The 17142-nt window shown below is 39.6% G+C and overlaps 1 protein-coding gene across 1 annotated transcript in view; it reads left to right on the forward strand.

Annotated features, from left to right (window-relative positions):
• The window catches only part of PTPN11 (protein tyrosine phosphatase, non-receptor type 11), a 93331-nt gene that overhangs the window by 24462 nt on the left and 51727 nt on the right, over positions 1 to 17142 (forward strand). The window contains exons 2-5 of the mRNA XM_006870464.1: positions 5148 to 5270; positions 12663 to 12857; positions 14659 to 14851; positions 16293 to 16409. Coding sequence (XP_006870526.1) covers positions 5148 to 5270; positions 12663 to 12857; positions 14659 to 14851; positions 16293 to 16409 — 628 coding nt within the window. The remainder of the gene's footprint in view (positions 1 to 5147; positions 5271 to 12662; positions 12858 to 14658; positions 14852 to 16292; positions 16410 to 17142) is intronic.

Below are 17142 nucleotides of genomic sequence, written 5' to 3' on the forward strand. Positions count from 1 at the left end.
TTTCTGCTGTTAACTATACGAACAAGATGAATAGTTTCCTCGCAAATTGGTGTGGATTGTCTTCTATGGGCTTCAATGGTTGACATCATCTCTCTTCTTCAAACAAGTCATCCGTTTGTAAACTGCTGATTTCCTTGGGGGCATTGTCCCTATAAGCTTTTTGCAGAGCATCAGTGAATGACTTCACCATTCTTCCACCCAAACTTCACCATAAATTGATGTTTGTTTTTGCTTCACTTTTAGCAGAGTTCATGTTGCTCTGAAAGGGGCTCTTTTCAAACTGATGTCTTATCTTCCTTAGTGCCTCAAACTAGATCCTGTTCAGAAATGTTATAACAAGTTTATTTTGGTGCGAAAAAAAATAAAAACTGAAATTCATGTGTAGTTTTCTCATAAAACCCATTGTCCATGAAGGTTTTGAAGATCCCTTGTATTCTATATCAGAATATTTTTTTTGTGTGTGAAAAATATATACTTGGTAAAAGACACCCTTCAGCCATTTTTAAGTATACAATTCTATGACATGATGACATTCTTTGACTTGTGCAACAAGTCTCTCCCTCCTTATGTGAGTTGTTCGTCCCTCACGAACATGGGCTCACTGCCCCCCAAGGTTCCTATCTAATCTTTCGAGTTGCTCTTGTCAATTTGATCCCATAGAGAGAGTTTTTAAGAGAGCAGAATCCTCAAGGCAGACCTTTTAGCTGTTTAAGCTAAACTTCTGTCCTATTTTAAGATGACTTCAGGGAATATTTGTGGTTTAAGATTTAAAGATTATATCAGAGCAAGTGTTAGAAGTCCATACAACCTTCATGGCTCCAGGAAGTCTGGCGTCCATGAGAATTTGAAATTTTGTTCTGCATTTTCTCCTTTTGATCAAGATTCTTATGTAAAATTTTTGACCAGTGTGTTCAGTGATTGTAGCCAGTCACTATCCCCATCCAGTTCTTTTGGTCTGATGGCAAAGGAGGCAGTTATTCCTGGAAGCAATTAAGTACACATTCTATGCCCTCCTCCTGTAGCTTCCGCATCTTTAATGCATGATGAGGACAGCTCTTCACTCTTGCATTATCTTGCTACTTCAATTAAATGCTTTAATTGGTCCAGTATTTGTTGAGCAGTCTTTTAAAGTTCAACGAGTTGTCATTGCCAGGATTGTATGTTCAGTGCTGACTTATGCTCCTTTGGATATTTAAAGGTCCAAGATAATTTGTTGTTAATAATTTCTCTGACCATGAATGTTGGTGACTTTTAGACTCCATCAAGTAAAAACTCTTGCTGGGAACTAGCTAGTACTCCTCTGAAGCCAATGCTATCCTCGGTAGATTTCGTTACTTGTGTGTCTTTTAAAGCTTAAAAAAATATATATATATATTAAATGTTTTGAACTAATTTCAAATTTTCAGAAAACCTACAAGAATAGTATAATGAATTCCTGCTTAGTTTTTTAATCCCAAATTTTTTCCTTGGTAACAGTTGGACACGTTTTCCTCTGTCTACTCCCTCCCTCCCCTTTTCCTACTCTTGTCTCTTCCCCAAATATGTTGTTGTTGCTGGGTGTCATTGAGTCATTTCTAATTCGTAGTGACCACATGTGACAGAGTAGAACTGCCCCCAAGGGTTTTCTTGGCTGTGATCTCTGTGGAAGTAGATCACCAGGTCTTTCTCCTGGGCAGCCTCTGGTGGGTTTGGGTTACCAACCTTTCAGTTAGCAGTTGAGTGTTTAACCATTTGTGCCACCAGATCTCCTCATTTGTGCATAAATACATTAGTGTGTCATTCCTAAAAATAAAGACACTAATCTACTAACCACAGTACATGCATCCAAATCAGGAAATTTACATTGATACTGTACTGCTGTCTCATTCTTAGACGCCTTTCAAATTGTTTTAGTAATGTCATTTTTAGCAAAAGATAAAACAAACAACAAACTTACTTCCCTTTCCTCCCCTTTTCTTCAAACCCATGATATAATCCAGGATCATGTGTTGTATTTGATTGTTGTTGTTAAGTGGGGTTAAGTCAGTTCTGACTCAGAGACTCTATAGCATTTCTGAGGAGCAGCTGGTGAGTTTGAACCACCGAGTGTATGATTCAAACCAACATTGCAATCCAGTGCTTATCCTACAGTGCCAATTGGAATGATTGCTCAGCTCCCTGCGTCCTTCCCCACCTTTCATGGTTCTGAATTTTTAAAGAGTACTGAGCAATTACTTTGTAGACTGTCATTCATTTTGAGTGTATCTGACATTCTTCATCATTACTGTTAAATAATGCATTTTTGGCAAGACTATCACAGAAATAAGGAGCCCTCGTAGCATAGTGGGTTGCAAGTTGGACTGCAAACCGCAAGGTCAGTAATTCAAATCTACCAGTCGCTCCACAGGAGAGTGATGAGGTTTTCTGCTCCCATAGAGTTGCAGTCTTGGAAACTTTATACAGGGTTTTTATGAGTTGGAAACAACTCTAGGGCAAACAGCCACCTCCACCAATGATACCTTTCTCAGTGTATCGGAGCAAGGGGCACAAAATGTCAATTTTTAACCCATTACTGGTGATTGTAAATTTTATCACTTGGTATCTATCAGATTTCTCCAGTGTAAAGTTCATTAGTATTTTTTTGTTATTAATAAGTAATTAATAAGGATTTGGTAGGGTGATTCTTTGAATCTCTCTAAATATCCTGTCCCTAGTTTTAGCATTCATTGGTGATTCGTGCCTAACTGTTACCATGATGGTGGCCATATGGTGATTTTTGAATTCCTTCTATATTTCATTATTTGTGATTCTACTACAAGGAGCTTTACCCCCCTTCCCTATATATTTTTAAAATAATAAACAAAAATTAATATCTGTATTAACGCTTATCTTTTTTGCCATAAGAGACAATACAGATAAACCCTATACAGGGGTGCTATGAGTCAGAACCGACTCCAAGGCACATAGCCAACCAACCAACCAACCAACTAATTGACTCATAGTTTTCTGTTTAATTTAATGGATTATCATCTGCTACTCATTGTTTAAGGAGCTTTGGTAGCATAATGGTTACAAATTGGGCTGCTAACCTCAGGGTCAGCAGTTCGAAACTACCAGCTGCTCCGTGGGAGAAAGATGAGGCTTTCTGCTCCTGTAAAGATTTACAGCCTTGGAAACCCTGTACTGGGTCGCTATGAGTTAGAACCGACTCCACGGCACATAAGCACCACCACCACCACTCATGTTTATTTTGACACCGAGCTCTGGTAGCGTAGTGGTTACGAATCGGGCTGCAAACCTTAAGGTCAGTGGTTCGAAACTACCAGCTGCTCCGCGGGAGAAAGATGAGGCTTTCTACTCCCGTAAAGATTTACACCCTCGGAAACCCTGTACAGGGTCGCTATGGGTTGGAACCGACTCGACGGCACTTAACAACAACAACAACAACAAAGCTAACTCCTGTGTCCTTTTAACACAGTCCTCATTATTATTAAAACTCTTCTTTATTCTGGCCCAGTAAGATGTTCCAAGCTCCTTTGCTTTTACTCTCCTAGCATGGAATCACACATTTCCCTAAGGAGACCAGAATGGTATCGAGAAACTAAGGTAAGGGTGCTAGGTGTGCTGGTTGATGCTGAGGTATCTTTGCTTCCAGGTCCTTTCAAAAGAGAGAGCCAAGAAAATATGTGTTGTGTGAGAATACACACTTAAGTACATACATGCACACACATATAGATTCCCTGTAACAATTTCTACACAATTTGTTCAGTGACTGGTTTGAACATTCTCATTATTTCTCTTCTGGTTGTTCGATTTCCATTAGTTTAGTTTCCATCCATCCATCCATGATATATATATATATATATATATATATATATATAATTTGTTGTTGTTGTTAAGTGCCATCGAGTTGGTTCCGACCCATAGCGACCCTGAACAGGGTTTCTGAGGCTGTAAATCTTTACGGGAGCAGAAAGCCTCATCTTTCTCCCGCGGAGCAGCTGGTAGTTTTGAACTGCTGACCTTGCGGTTCAAAGCCTGATTCATAACCACTATGCTACCAGAGTTCCTTTACACACACGGACTCCTGGTGTGGTGCTGTAGGATTTGTCCTGGGCTGTGAACCACAATGTCAGCAGTTTACCAGTTGCTCCTTGGAAACCCTACACAGGATCGCTCTGAGTCAGAATGGACTCAATGGCACTTAACTACAACAACAACTACTAAATATACATACATGCATATATTTATATTTTTATGTCTATGTACATATCTGTAAGGGGTGTGGTGGTTCTGTAGCATAAGCACTGGACTGTGAACCACAAGGTTGCTGGTTCAAGGCCACTAGCTGCTCCACAGAAGAAAGAGGAGGCTTTCTGCTCTTGCAAAGGTTTATGGCATTGGAAATGCTATACAGGGTCATTTTGAGTCACAACCAATCTAATGGCTTAGTAGCAGCAGCAACAACGTAGATCTGTGGTAAAAACGAGAGCATATACTGTTGCCTTCAATTCCAGCCTAACATCACAGGGTTTATTCTGACTCTTTCCCTTTCCATATTTGTAGCGCCTGCTCCAGCAGTGAAAAAACTTATCCTCTGCATGTTTACTTATTTATCAGTTATTGAATTATATATCCTTATTTGCTTAGTCTTACTCTGTGTCCTCGTGTGGTGCTATGGATTAATGTACTGGACTACAAGGTCAGTTTGAACCTCAAGGTTGGCGGCTCAAGCTCAACAGGCACTCCTCAGAAAATCCTATACAGGGTCACTATGGGTTGGAACCGATTTGATGGCACTTAAACAACAACAGCAACAACTTTGTGTCCTCAGTGTCCTGATCATGTAGACTGTGATTTTGAGCCTGGCCCCACCTATGGGATGGCAGCCACGGAGAAGAGTGGGGAAGGTTAGGGGAGGTTTTGATTTGTATTTTATCAGCTACTTATAGACATTTTGGAGTCTTGCTGTGGAGCTGTAGGGTAAGCACTGGACTGCTAACCGCAGGGTCGGCAGTTCAAACCCACTAACCACTCCTCGAAAACACTCCATCAACTCGACAGCACTTACCAACAACAACAACAGTAAGCATTTTAGTTGTGATGGCTTTGGAAGGTAGTGCTGGCAAAGTCCTTGGTTTTCATTTTTCTCTTTTCTGTCTTTCAAGATGGTTTCACCCAAATATCACTGGTGTGGAGGCAGAAAACCTACTGTTGACAAGAGGAGTTGATGGCAGTTTTTTGGCAAGACCCAGTAAAAGTAACCCAGGAGACTTCACACTGTCTGTTAGGTAAGTTGGAAGTAAAACAGAGAACCTTGGCAGTATTTTCCAGGTAAGAAATGGTGACATTATAACTGACTACACGTCGGAAACCCTGTACAGGGTCGCTATGAGTTGGAACCGACTCCACGGCACATAACCAACCAACCAAACCCTCTGGTAGTGTAGTGGTTACAAATTGGGCTGCTAACTTCAGGGTCAGCAGTTCGAAACTACCAGCTGTTCTGTGGGAGAAAGATGAGGCTTTCTGCTCCTGTAAGAAATTACAGCCTCGGAAACCCTGTACAGGGTCCACACTGACTCCACAGCACCTAGCTACCACCACCACCCTCATGTCACCTTTGAAGGCCTGTCTGCTACCTGCTGTGATGCCATACCTGAGCACTGGCCACAGATCAGAGGTGAGTCAGCCTGATCTCTGGGGCTTGGGGAGTGGCCTCCTGAGAATGAGAGGCCTGGGAGGGAACTCAGCCAAAGGGGCATGATGGTGGAGGGTGAGGCGTTTTTCTGCCCCCCATGAGAAACCATAGAGGATGAGTTGGAATGGTCCATACTCATTCTTCTCCTTTTTTTAAAATAATAACTTACTGTGTTTGTGGTGAAGGTTTGCACATCAGTTTAGGTTTCCCCTCAACCATTTTTATACAAGTTGTTCAGTGATATTGATTCCATTCTCCATAACGTGTGAACATTCTCATTATTTCCATTCTGGTTGTTCCATTTCTATTCATGTGTTTTCCTTGCCCCCCTTACATTCTTTCTCATCTTTGTTTTAGAGTAGCAGTTGATTGTTAGGTCTCACATAGGTGACTCTTTAAAGGAGCACCACACGTATGAGTGACACTCATTATTTTGTGAACCACTTTGTTATTTAGCTATAAGCTTACCTCACAGATTCGTTAGTGTCAGTTCAAAGTTTGAAGGAAATTTCAGGGCAATAGTTTTGGGCAGTCCTCCAGTCTCAACCAGTCCACTAAGTTTTTTTTTTTTAATTCGAAGTGTTAACATTTTTCTTTCATTCTATCAGGGTCCGTCTTTTGTGGTCTTCCATATGGATTTAAACCCACTAGTGGTCCTGCAGGTTAATGCTCTGGACCACAAGGTTGATTTAAACTGCAAGGTTGGTGGTTCAGACCCACTAACTGCTCCTTCCAAACGCTAGACAGGGTTGCTATGAGTTGGAATCAAGTTGGAACCAAGTTGATGGCACTTAACGACCAGTGCTGGATTCTGGTTCCATTCCTTGTGTCTGGTTCCCTGCATTTTTCTCATATTTATTTTGTTGATATAAATATATATGTAGCACAGTAATTGACATTTAGACCATCTTTACATGTTAAGTTCAGTGACATTAATTATATGTATCTTGTTCAACTCCCATCCTTCTTCATTCCCAAATTATACCTTCTGTTTATTTCTTAGTGGGACAAATATTGTTTGAAGAGCCTTTTTTTCATATCACTTCTTTTTCAAAGAATAATGCATTACTGAGGAAGTTGTGGTCCCCTGTGTTCCCATGTCCAGTCGCATGCCCCGCCCTCTGTCACCAGAGGAAACCACAGCTGATAGGTTGGCATCTATCCTTCCTGAACTTGCTTTTATGTCTTTTCTATGCTTGTACAACCTAAACCTATATAAGGTCATTTTTTTATGTTTTTAAAATTCGCACCATTTTAAATGACTATATAACGTCAGTACCATTCTGCAACTTGCTTGGTTACATTTTCCAGTTCTGTATTATTGATTTCAGCAGCTATGTAGTATAAAAGTAATGTGAACATTCTGCAGCTTACCCAGTCTCCTAGTGCTTGATACTGGGCTGTTTCCTGCTTTTTAAACTTTTCTGAACAGTATGACAGTGAAGAAGGGCCATGGTGGCACAGTGATTAAGTGCTTAACTGCTTAACCGAAAAGTTGCAGGTTTGAATGAACCCATCAGCTGCTCTGAGGGAGAAAGATGTGTCAGTCTGCTCCCATAAAGATTACAGCCTTGGAAACCGTAGGGATGAATCTCCTCTATCCTACAGGATCGATATGAGTCGGAATTGACTTGATGACAGTAGGTTGGGTTTTGTGGTTAATGGCAGTGAATAGTCTGTTACTTGTCTCTCTGAGCATGTGTGCGAAAGTTTTTTGGAAACTGACACTCTTGCATCCTTAGTTTTTTTATTCTAGCTCATTCCAGAAGCTAAAACTGAACTGCTTTATGAGTGTACTCTTATTATTGTTCTTTTAAATAGAGAAGTAGGTAAAGTTTGTTCTTGCGAATTTATTTAGAATCTCTCAGAGATTTGGGAATTCCCTTTTCAGCGTAAATCAATTTCATGAGGAGCTTGTCCTTAGCTTTTACTTCTCTTTGGTTACAAGGAACAGGTGGAGTCTTTGGAAGTTTCTTGGGCTTATCTCAGTACAGATTTCTAGCCTACTGTTATGTGTCATTTGAGCTGTAAGCATTTGGATAGAGATTACGTAAATATCACCATGACAGTGACAATGATGATAGCAAACATTGTTGTTACTGGTGGTTATGTGCCATGGAGTCGGTTCTGACTCATAGTCACCCTGTATAGGGTTTCCGAGGCTGCAAATCTTTACGGGAACAGAAAGCCTCATCTTTCTCTAGCAGAACAGAACGACTGGTAGTTTCAAACTGCTGACTTTGAGGTCAGCAAACCTACTCATAACCACTATGTTACCAGCGCTCCTTAAATGTTTTTGAGTACCTGCCAAATACCAAGTTTTTTTTTCTAACTGCTTTACATACAATATTGTTTAAAATTTTTTTTGCATGTGAACGTTTACAGAGCAGTTTTAGCTTCTTGTTCAGTGCCATTTGTTCCATTCTTCATAAATCATGAGGGCTCTCATTCTTTCCATTCTGGTTATTTCATTTCCATTCATCTAGTTTCCTTGCCCCATTACATTCTTGACTTTGTTTTAAAGTAATTGTTAACCATCTGGGTGATGTTGTTACAGGAACACACTACTTAACAGGTGATAGTCATTGGTTTTTGAGCCAATTTGTTTTTCAGCTACAAAGTGAGCTCAGAGGTTAGTTTTAGTTCAGGGTTTGAAGAGAATCTCAGGGTAACTGTCTTGGGAAGTTTTCCAGTCTCAACCAGTTAAGCAGATATATTTTTTTTTTACTTTCAATATATATATATATTTTCACATTCAACAATTCATATAACTTGTTTCATTACATTGGTTATAATCCCCTCCATATACCATCAGTTAAAAGTAAGCAGATATTTTTTAAAAGGAATTTGAGGTTCTGTTCCACAATTCTCTGGAGTTCTATTTGAATCCATCTGTTGTGGCCCTGATCAGAAAAGTCAGTAGTGGCACATCTAGTTCTTCCGGTCTCAGGACAGGTGAGGCCGTGTTCATGAAGACTACGTTCTTTGAGTCTTTGGTGGTGTTCTTATCCTTTTGCTCTGGATGGGTAGAGACCAATAGGCATATCTATACATTATTTTATTTAATTGCCCCAGACCTTTGAGTTAAGTACCATTTTTCTTTATTTAATAGATGAGGAAGCTGAGGCACAGAGATTAAGCTACCTGGTCTACTTCTCATTGTTTGTAAGTGCCAGAGCTAGGACTAATCTGTGGGCTTTCTTTCTGTCCTCCCCCTCGCCCCTCTCCCCCCCTCTTTTTTTAAGTTTGAAAAGTTTCAGACTTGTAGAAAAATGGAAGGTGAATACAGTGAACAACTATATTCCATTCACCTACCAATATTGAAAGTACCATGGACTGCCAGAAGAATGAACAAGTCTGACTTGGAAGAAGCACAGTCAGAATGCTCCTTTGAAGGATGAATGGCAAGACTTCATATCTTGTGCTTTGGGCACATTAGGAGGGACCAGTCCCTGGAGAAGGACCTTGTGCTTGGTAAAGTGGAAGGTTGATAAAAAAGAGGAAGACCCCTAATGAGATGGATTGACACAATGGCAGCAACAGTGGGCTCAAACGGAACAATTGTGAGGATGTACAGCACCTGGCACTGTTTTGTATTGTTGTGCAGAGGGGTCACTATGAGTTGGAACGTTGGAACTGACTCTATGGCACCTAGCAACAATGTCACCAACAATGAGATTGGCATACTGCTTTTTCTCTTTAAAAGTGTGTTTGCATGTATAGATATACTCTGCCCCCCCACAATCTTTGAAAATAAATTGTAGGTATTACATTCTTTTTGCTTCTCAGTATTTAATGTATCTACTATGAATTAGGACATTTCTCTGTATCATCATGAAATCATTATTAGACACAAGAAGTTGTGTACAAGAGTGCCTGGTTTTCACACCTCTCCAATTGGGGATGTCAAGCGTTTCATTTTCACCAGTCTGATAGGTGAGAAATGGTATATGGTGAAGTTTAGTTTTATTTCTCTTGTGATTAAAGTGGACTCTTTCTTCATAAGTTCAGAGGCCATTTCTATATCTTATTTTTTGAACTGCCTTAGAACCAATGCTTCTGAACAACTATACAACACTGCCTCTCTGTTTTACTTGTTGTATGTTCTTTTTGATGTGTGTATATAAATGCATGAATGATAAATGTATTGGTCTGGTTCCCTCCCTGTGAGAAAACTCACCTCTTTCTTCTGTGCTCATGTTGAAAAAAAATTGATGATTATGTTGCCTCATCATCTTTAGTTAGTCATGGAAAATCTTTTTTTTTTTTGAGCGGAAAAGAAGTACAGATAAAAAAATTATATAGCAATCACCCATGTTGTCTTTATTACGTTTTCTTTTCTACAAAACAGAACAAAATTTTCCTTTTAACCACTACCCTCAGTTCCATTCGCCTCTTTGACCAAAAATGGTGATTATCATGAGTTTGTTTTGCCAGATAGCTCTCTAGTTCGTTAACTAAGTTAACATAATAAATATAGTATTTGGCTGTGTTGTTAAAATTTACATAAATGGTGCGTATTAAGCATATCATTCTGCATTGTGTTTCTTTCATGTAATGTCCTGTTTTTGATGTATTGAAGGGTCAGTGTAAAAGAGTAAGGCCCCCAATGAGACGTATTGACACAGTGGCAGCAGCAGTGGGTTCAAACATAACAATTGTGAGGATGGTACAGGACCAGAGAGTGTTTCTGTTGTGGATAAGGTCACTACAACTCATAGGCACCTAACAGCAACAATAAGCTATATGTTTATGCATACAATACCTGAAATACCTGTTTTTGTATTAAGCCATTAAATAAAGTCTTAGAAAGCCCAAGTCTGAAAATAAGAGTCAGATGTAGTGGGAGGAGAAAGTGACCCTGAGTGTCTTTTTTCTCCATTGGGATAGGTGGTCACCAAGAATTATAACCCATTGCTATTGAACTGATTTAGTAGAACTGCCCCCATAGGGTTTCCAAGACAATAATCTTTACCGAAGCAGGCTGCCACATGTTTTCTCCTGTGGAGCAGCTGGTGAGTTCACACTAATGACCTTTGGGTTAGCATCTGAGTGCTTAATTACTGTACCAGTAGGTCTCCTTTCAGTAAGATTGAGAAGTAAATGTTGTCAGTAACATTATGGGACAATTTTTCTTTTGGTCCTATTTACCTTATTCTTTGAGAAAAGCATATACATATTTTTTTGTTTAGTTTTTTTATTTATATATATATAAGTATACTTTTTCAGAAGTTTTATTAGTAATGCTCTAGGGTCGAAAAAAAAAAAAAGGAGTCCTGGTGTGGTGCTGTAGGATAAGCACTTGACTGCATTGTTAATTTGAACCGCAAGGTTGGAGAGTCAAACTCACCAGCCGGTCCTTGGAACCCCTATACAGGGTCCCTATGAGTCGGAACCTACTCGATGGCACTTAACAACAATAGGGTCAGACTAAAAACAGATCTAGGTCAGTGGTTACTGTTTTGGGGTTGCCAGATACCTTGGGGCTTACAAAGGTAGTAATGGGTGCCCTTGAGATGTGTTTGGTAGGTCTGAAAACCAAATGGAAATCCTAACACTCCCCAGGAAAATGAAAATGTCAAGTTTGAAATTTTTTTTGGCAAGTATTATATGAACTCAGTGGGATAATGTATTAGCTGTTTTATGCTAGCAACTGTCAATTATTTGTATCTTAAAATGATTTTAAAAGATAGAATTATGGACAGTACTTTAAGTATACAGTGAGATGAATCTTGACAAATGTAATTTATTTCTGTAACCCTAATCAAAATATAGAACATTTCCATCACTCTGGAAGGTTCTAGTCTCTTCTCCCAAGAAGCAACACTCTTTTCATTTCTCGCCCCGTGAATTTGTTTTGCTTATTTTAGAATTTTATATAAATGAAGTCTTACAATATATATTCTTTTGTGTCTAACTTCTTTCCCCTCAGCCTATTGTTTTTGATCTTCTTCCATATTGCCACATATATACAACAACAACATCTCTCTCTGTTGTTACTAAGTACCGTCAAGTTGGTTCTGACTTATAGGGACCTTGTATAGGGTTTCTGAGAGTGGCTGGTGGGTTTGAATTGCCAACCTCCCTGTTAGCAGCCTAGTGCTTATCCTACAGTGCTATACAGATACAGTTTTTGTTGTTAACATGCTGTTAAGTCGGTTCCAACTGATAGTGACCCTGTATATGGTTTCCAAGGAGTGGCTGGTGAGTTTGAACTGCCGACCTTGCATTTCAAATTGACCCTGTGGTCCAGTGCTTATCTTACAGTGCCACACCAGGACTCCATAGTTACAAATGTTGTTGTTAAGTACCATTGAGTTGGTTCTGACCCATAGCGACCCTGTATAGGGTTCCTGAGGAGTGGCTGGTGGGTTTGAACTGCTGACCTTGAGTTTCAAACTGACCTTGTAGTCCAGCGCATTATCCTGCAGCACCACGTAGCTGTGGTTGATTATGTTTTAATGCTATGCACTATTTTATTGCATACGTTTGCCAGTTTATCACTTCTGAGTGATGGGCATTTGAATTTTCAACTCTTTTTTTGCTATTTTAATGCTGCAATGAACTTTCATATGCATGTCATTTGGTGGCCATACATTTCTTCTGGGCAAAATGCTTAGGAGTGAATTTGCTGGATCATAAGGTTAGGTATATGTTGAACTGTAATCATATGGTTCCTTGATTAATTAACAACAGGAAAAATCATTATCATTTAATATATGCAATTTGTGGGCACACTCTTCCAAAATGAGAGATGCAGAAGATAAAGCACCCAATCAATATACAGAGCCGTTGTTTTGAAATGGCTGAATGTATGTCATTTCCACCCATTGCATTTATTATGGGAAAGTTATAAGCTCTTTCCTTGACTTCGTTACATTTAGTTGAAATCAGGTACTGAACCTGAGATTTCGTCTTTATTAGAATAGCTCTTCACTTGTTGGTTTTGTTTTTTGTCCCCTCTTCCAATGACCTTTTTTAGAAGAAATGGAGCTGTCACCCACATCAAGATTCAGAACACTGGTGATTACTATGACCTGTATGGAGGGGAGAAGTTTGCCACTTTGGCTGAGTTGGTCCAGTATTACATGGAGCATCATGGGCAATTGAAAGAGAAGAATGGAGATGTAATTGAGCTCAAATACCCTCTGAACTGTGCAGATCCTACCTCAGAAAGGTCAGTGCCATTGAGTTAAGTTTTAGGCTTCTGTGCCTTTCCCCGGGCTATAAGTGTTTCTCACATGCATCAAGGATGGGGTTTGGTTTGTATCTGTTTCTCAAGATACAGTCTTGAAAGCTTCACTAAGTCAGGACAGTAGCATCAATTCATCTCAGTGGACTCCTTTTTGCAAAAGCTTCCGTCACTGGTACCCTCATTTTACCAGGGTCTCAGACGATACCTGTTGTTACTTAGTGCTGGAATAATTTTGAGATTGATTGACGTTCCGCTGCTAATTCTTGAGAGCTAGAAAAAAACAGGATAGCAAGACTCCATCATAACAGTTGTTCTCTGTGGTAGCTCTTGACCAGTTATTCAGCATCTCCACCAACAGATGTCAGTTTAAGCTCAGGAGTGGGAAAGCAGAGAACTCCACGAGTCGGGAGTTGCCGTCAGTTCTTTTGTGCTCAGTCCACAAATGTGTGAACATGACCTTGCTTCGAGCGGACCGCATTATTTCAGAGATCTACCCTACCTCCTGCTCCCCCTAGGGTCCTCCAGGGACTAAGCTGGAGAAGGCTAAAGCTTGATATCTTTGTATTGATTTTATTGATTTTCTGCATTTTCATTCCCCTCTCAGGCTCAGTACAAATTCAGGGTCTCTTAATTAGGTTGGTATATTTTCTGTCTCCAGGTAGGTTTTTGTCACCTTACACATTTATTTCGAATCTATCACATGCTGATAATGGGTGTCTCAGGCTACCCTCTGTAGCTTCAAATGGAAGGCTGTCCAGCCAATTTTGCATAGTTCATTTATAAATTTCACTCTGTTCAGCTGAGCGTGGATAAAAAGAACTTAGAAGTGTATTCCTTTAGTTATGAACCATTAGCATTATCTGCCATGATAATACCTGGCTTTCTTACAAAATCCTGAGGGAACAAAAGCCCTCTTATTAATACGACTCTGTTAGGGTATGTTCCACAGTCTGGTGTACTGGTTAAAAATGCACATTTCTGGGCCCCATCCTGACTTCTTGTTGTTAATTGTCACCAAGTCAGTTTCTACTCATAGCGACCCTGTGTAGGATTTCCAAGGAGCAGCTGGTGGGTTTGAACTGCTGATCTTGTGGCTCACAGTCCAGTGCTGATCCTATGGTACTATACCAGAAGCCCTGACTTAACTGTATTGATATTTCTGGACCTGAGAATCCACAGTTTTTGCACACACTCCTACTTCAAGCCCTATGTGCATTAAAGTTTGAGATGATAACTCAGTCAGTATATAACCCAAAGACATTGACAGCAAATTTGGAGGCTCTTGACATATAGCCTAGAAATCAGAAATAATTTTGGATGTCAGAATTAATTTACAATCAAAGTATTTTTTTATGTAGTGTTCAAAGGCCAAAGTAAAGGCAAACTTTCAAAATGATTCTGAGTCTACCAGAACTTTCTATCATAACTTCTTTAAGTGGCTAGGAGGAATGTGTCATTGGTCCTTTTTGGGTTGGGCGATTGGAAAAATGATCAACTGTAATTTTTTTAAAAGATGAGAGATTTAAAAGAAAATGAAAACGATAGAGAATGTTAGTCTCCAAATGGTGGTGGACTCATGGGAGAAGTTTTTGTTGTTCTTAACATCTCTGCCATTTTTCCCACCCATTTTGGAATGTAAATTTTGCCTTAAGATGAATCATTGAATGCCTTGAAGAAGGGATGTGTCTGTGCTTAGGAGTGCTGACTCACTATGGTAGTCCTGTGAACGAACGTTGGGACTCGATGGCAGAGCAGCAATTGATTCTCATCTTTAAAACTCTAGGTGGTTTCATGGACACCTCTCTGGGAAAGAAGCAGAGAAATTATTAACGGAGAAAGGAAAACACGGTAGCTTTCTTGTGCGTGAGAGCCAGAGCCACCCTGGAGATTTTGTTCTCTCCGTCCGCACTGGTGATGACAAAGGGGAGAGCAATGACGGCAAGTCTAAAGTGACCCACGTTATGATTCGCTGTCAGGTAAAGCCTCAGGGAGAAGACGCATACTACCCTGCCAGAGTCAGATTTTCCTTTGCTCAGTCAGTCCGAGGTTGCATGTTTATCATGATTGTTTCATAGTTTCCAAACGTCAGTAAATTAACTGATTTCTAGCCTTTCTCTGTCAGATTAAGTCACGTCTCAGGGCATCACCTGCCCTGCAAAATTGAATCTGTGTCTGTTTGATTGTGGCTGAAGTCAGCCTCCAAGTCTCTTTCTCTGAGTGGCCACAGTCTAGGGTTGAATGCTATATTTTTTTCAGTGTGATGGCTGGACCAAGGATGTCCTTCCTTTGTTTGCATGTAGTTTCCTCAGTAGAAGCTCCCTATTCATTTAATGCTTCATTATTTTTTACTTAAATATTTTTAAACGATAGTTTCATTGCGATATATAATCTACATGCTAGACAGTTCCTCTTCTTGAAGTGTATACAGTTCATTCAGTGGTTTTTAGTATGTTCTCAAAGTTTTGCAACTATCAACATGATCTAAATCCAGAACATTTTTATCATTTCCAAAGGAAACCATATTTATGTTAGCAATCACTCTTCATTTCCCCTCCTCGAGCCTCTGGCAACCATGAATCTGCTTTCTGCTTCTATGGATTTATCTGTTCTGGATATTTTATATACATGAAATCTCATTTTTTATACTTAGCATGTTTTCAAGGTTTATCTGTGTTGTAGCCGTGTCAGTTTTCATCTGTTGCAATTTTTTGTTAGTTTCCAGGGTCCTGAACAAGTAGATTTCTGACAATGTTTGCTTTTATGGAGGAGCGGATTTTCAAAAGTCCTTACTTTGTCATTGTGAAAGTACTTCCTTGTCATAGTTTTGTTTTTAAATAAGGATAGCACCCAAATATCTTCACAGGGCTTTGTATTTTCTTATTTTTCTGCTCTTGTGTTTAAGTAGGCTATTCCGATCTTGTCAGGAAAATTTTCCTTGTCTCTGTTTACAATTCCCTTTTAAATTTTTATTACAAGATGAAATTAAAGATGTGTCTGTTGGCCTTCGGTGCTCCCTCACCACCTTAGAGTCCATTGTATTTCAGAGGAAAGTAGTTATTTTCCTTCTATTCAGTAGCCTTATGTGAAATCATTTAGTGCAAATATAGTAAAGAATACTACTGCTTTTTATTTCTTTAACTATTTGGTTAACTCAGGAGGGCTAAACTCTTTTGTGGACTAGTAAGCATTGGATTCTTTTTTAGAATTTTTCAACATACATCACAGAGAACAGTGATATGTTCTTTCACATTGAATAGTGTCTCCATTTTCATCATCCTTGTTGGTTCCTTTGCTTTGTGGTCGTACAGTTGTTTGATTTTTACATTCCTGGGGCAAGAGTTAGTCCCTTGTACTTCAGTTGGGAAAAACAATAATTTGACCTAGAGGTAACAAAGCATCATTGTTGTATCTTGAAAGGAACTGAAATATGATGTTGGTGGAGGAGAGCGGTTTGACTCTTTGACAGATCTTGTGGAGCATTACAAGAAGAATCCGATGGTAGAAACATTGGGTACCGTGCTGCAGCTCAAGCAGGTGAGCAGATTGGAAAGCTAAAGTCTGTCTCCTTATGTTGTTGCTGTCAGGTTCCAACTCATAGTGACCCTACGACACTGTGACAACAGAATGAACCACTTACCAGGCCTGTGCCATTCTTACCATGGTTAGACTTGAGCCCATTGTTGTAGCCACTGTATCAATCCTTCCCACTGAGGATCTTAAATCCTAATGTATTATATTTCAAATCAGCCGAAGTAGACCCAGCTTCATATCAGGAAACCCCATGTACCCACCACCCAGCTTCAGTCATTAAATATTTATTTCGTTTATGCTTCTGCCCACTGCCCTGCTCTGTATTACCTGGGAACAGATTCCAGATGTCATATCATCCTCGTAAGTATCTGTGAAAGAGATTATAGGATTCTTGCAGCAAATTCTCATTGCAGATCCACTTTTGGTTATCTTGAGGTGATCACACTTATTCATTGTTCTTGTTAAGTGCCGTGGAGTGGAGTTAATTCTGACTCATAGTTATCCTGTATAGGGTTTCCAAGAAGCAGATGGTGGGTTTGAACCACTGACCTTGTGGTTAGCAGTCTGGTGCTTATCCAACAGTGCCACACTCATTGTGCAAGTACTGTTATTTCAAAATTTATTCTTCAGAACTTAGTGGATACTGATAACATTTCTTGAGCTAATTGTGCGGTCTATTTGTAAAGAAAAATGAGTTTGAATTTATATCAACAGAGTAGATGCCTATCAAAAAAGT

This window comes from Chrysochloris asiatica, unplaced genomic scaffold, assembly GCF_000296735.1.
Source record: "Chrysochloris asiatica unplaced genomic scaffold, ChrAsi1.0 scaffold00142, whole genome shotgun sequence".
NCBI classification, from domain to species: Eukaryota; Metazoa; Chordata; class Mammalia; order Afrosoricida; family Chrysochloridae; genus Chrysochloris; species Chrysochloris asiatica.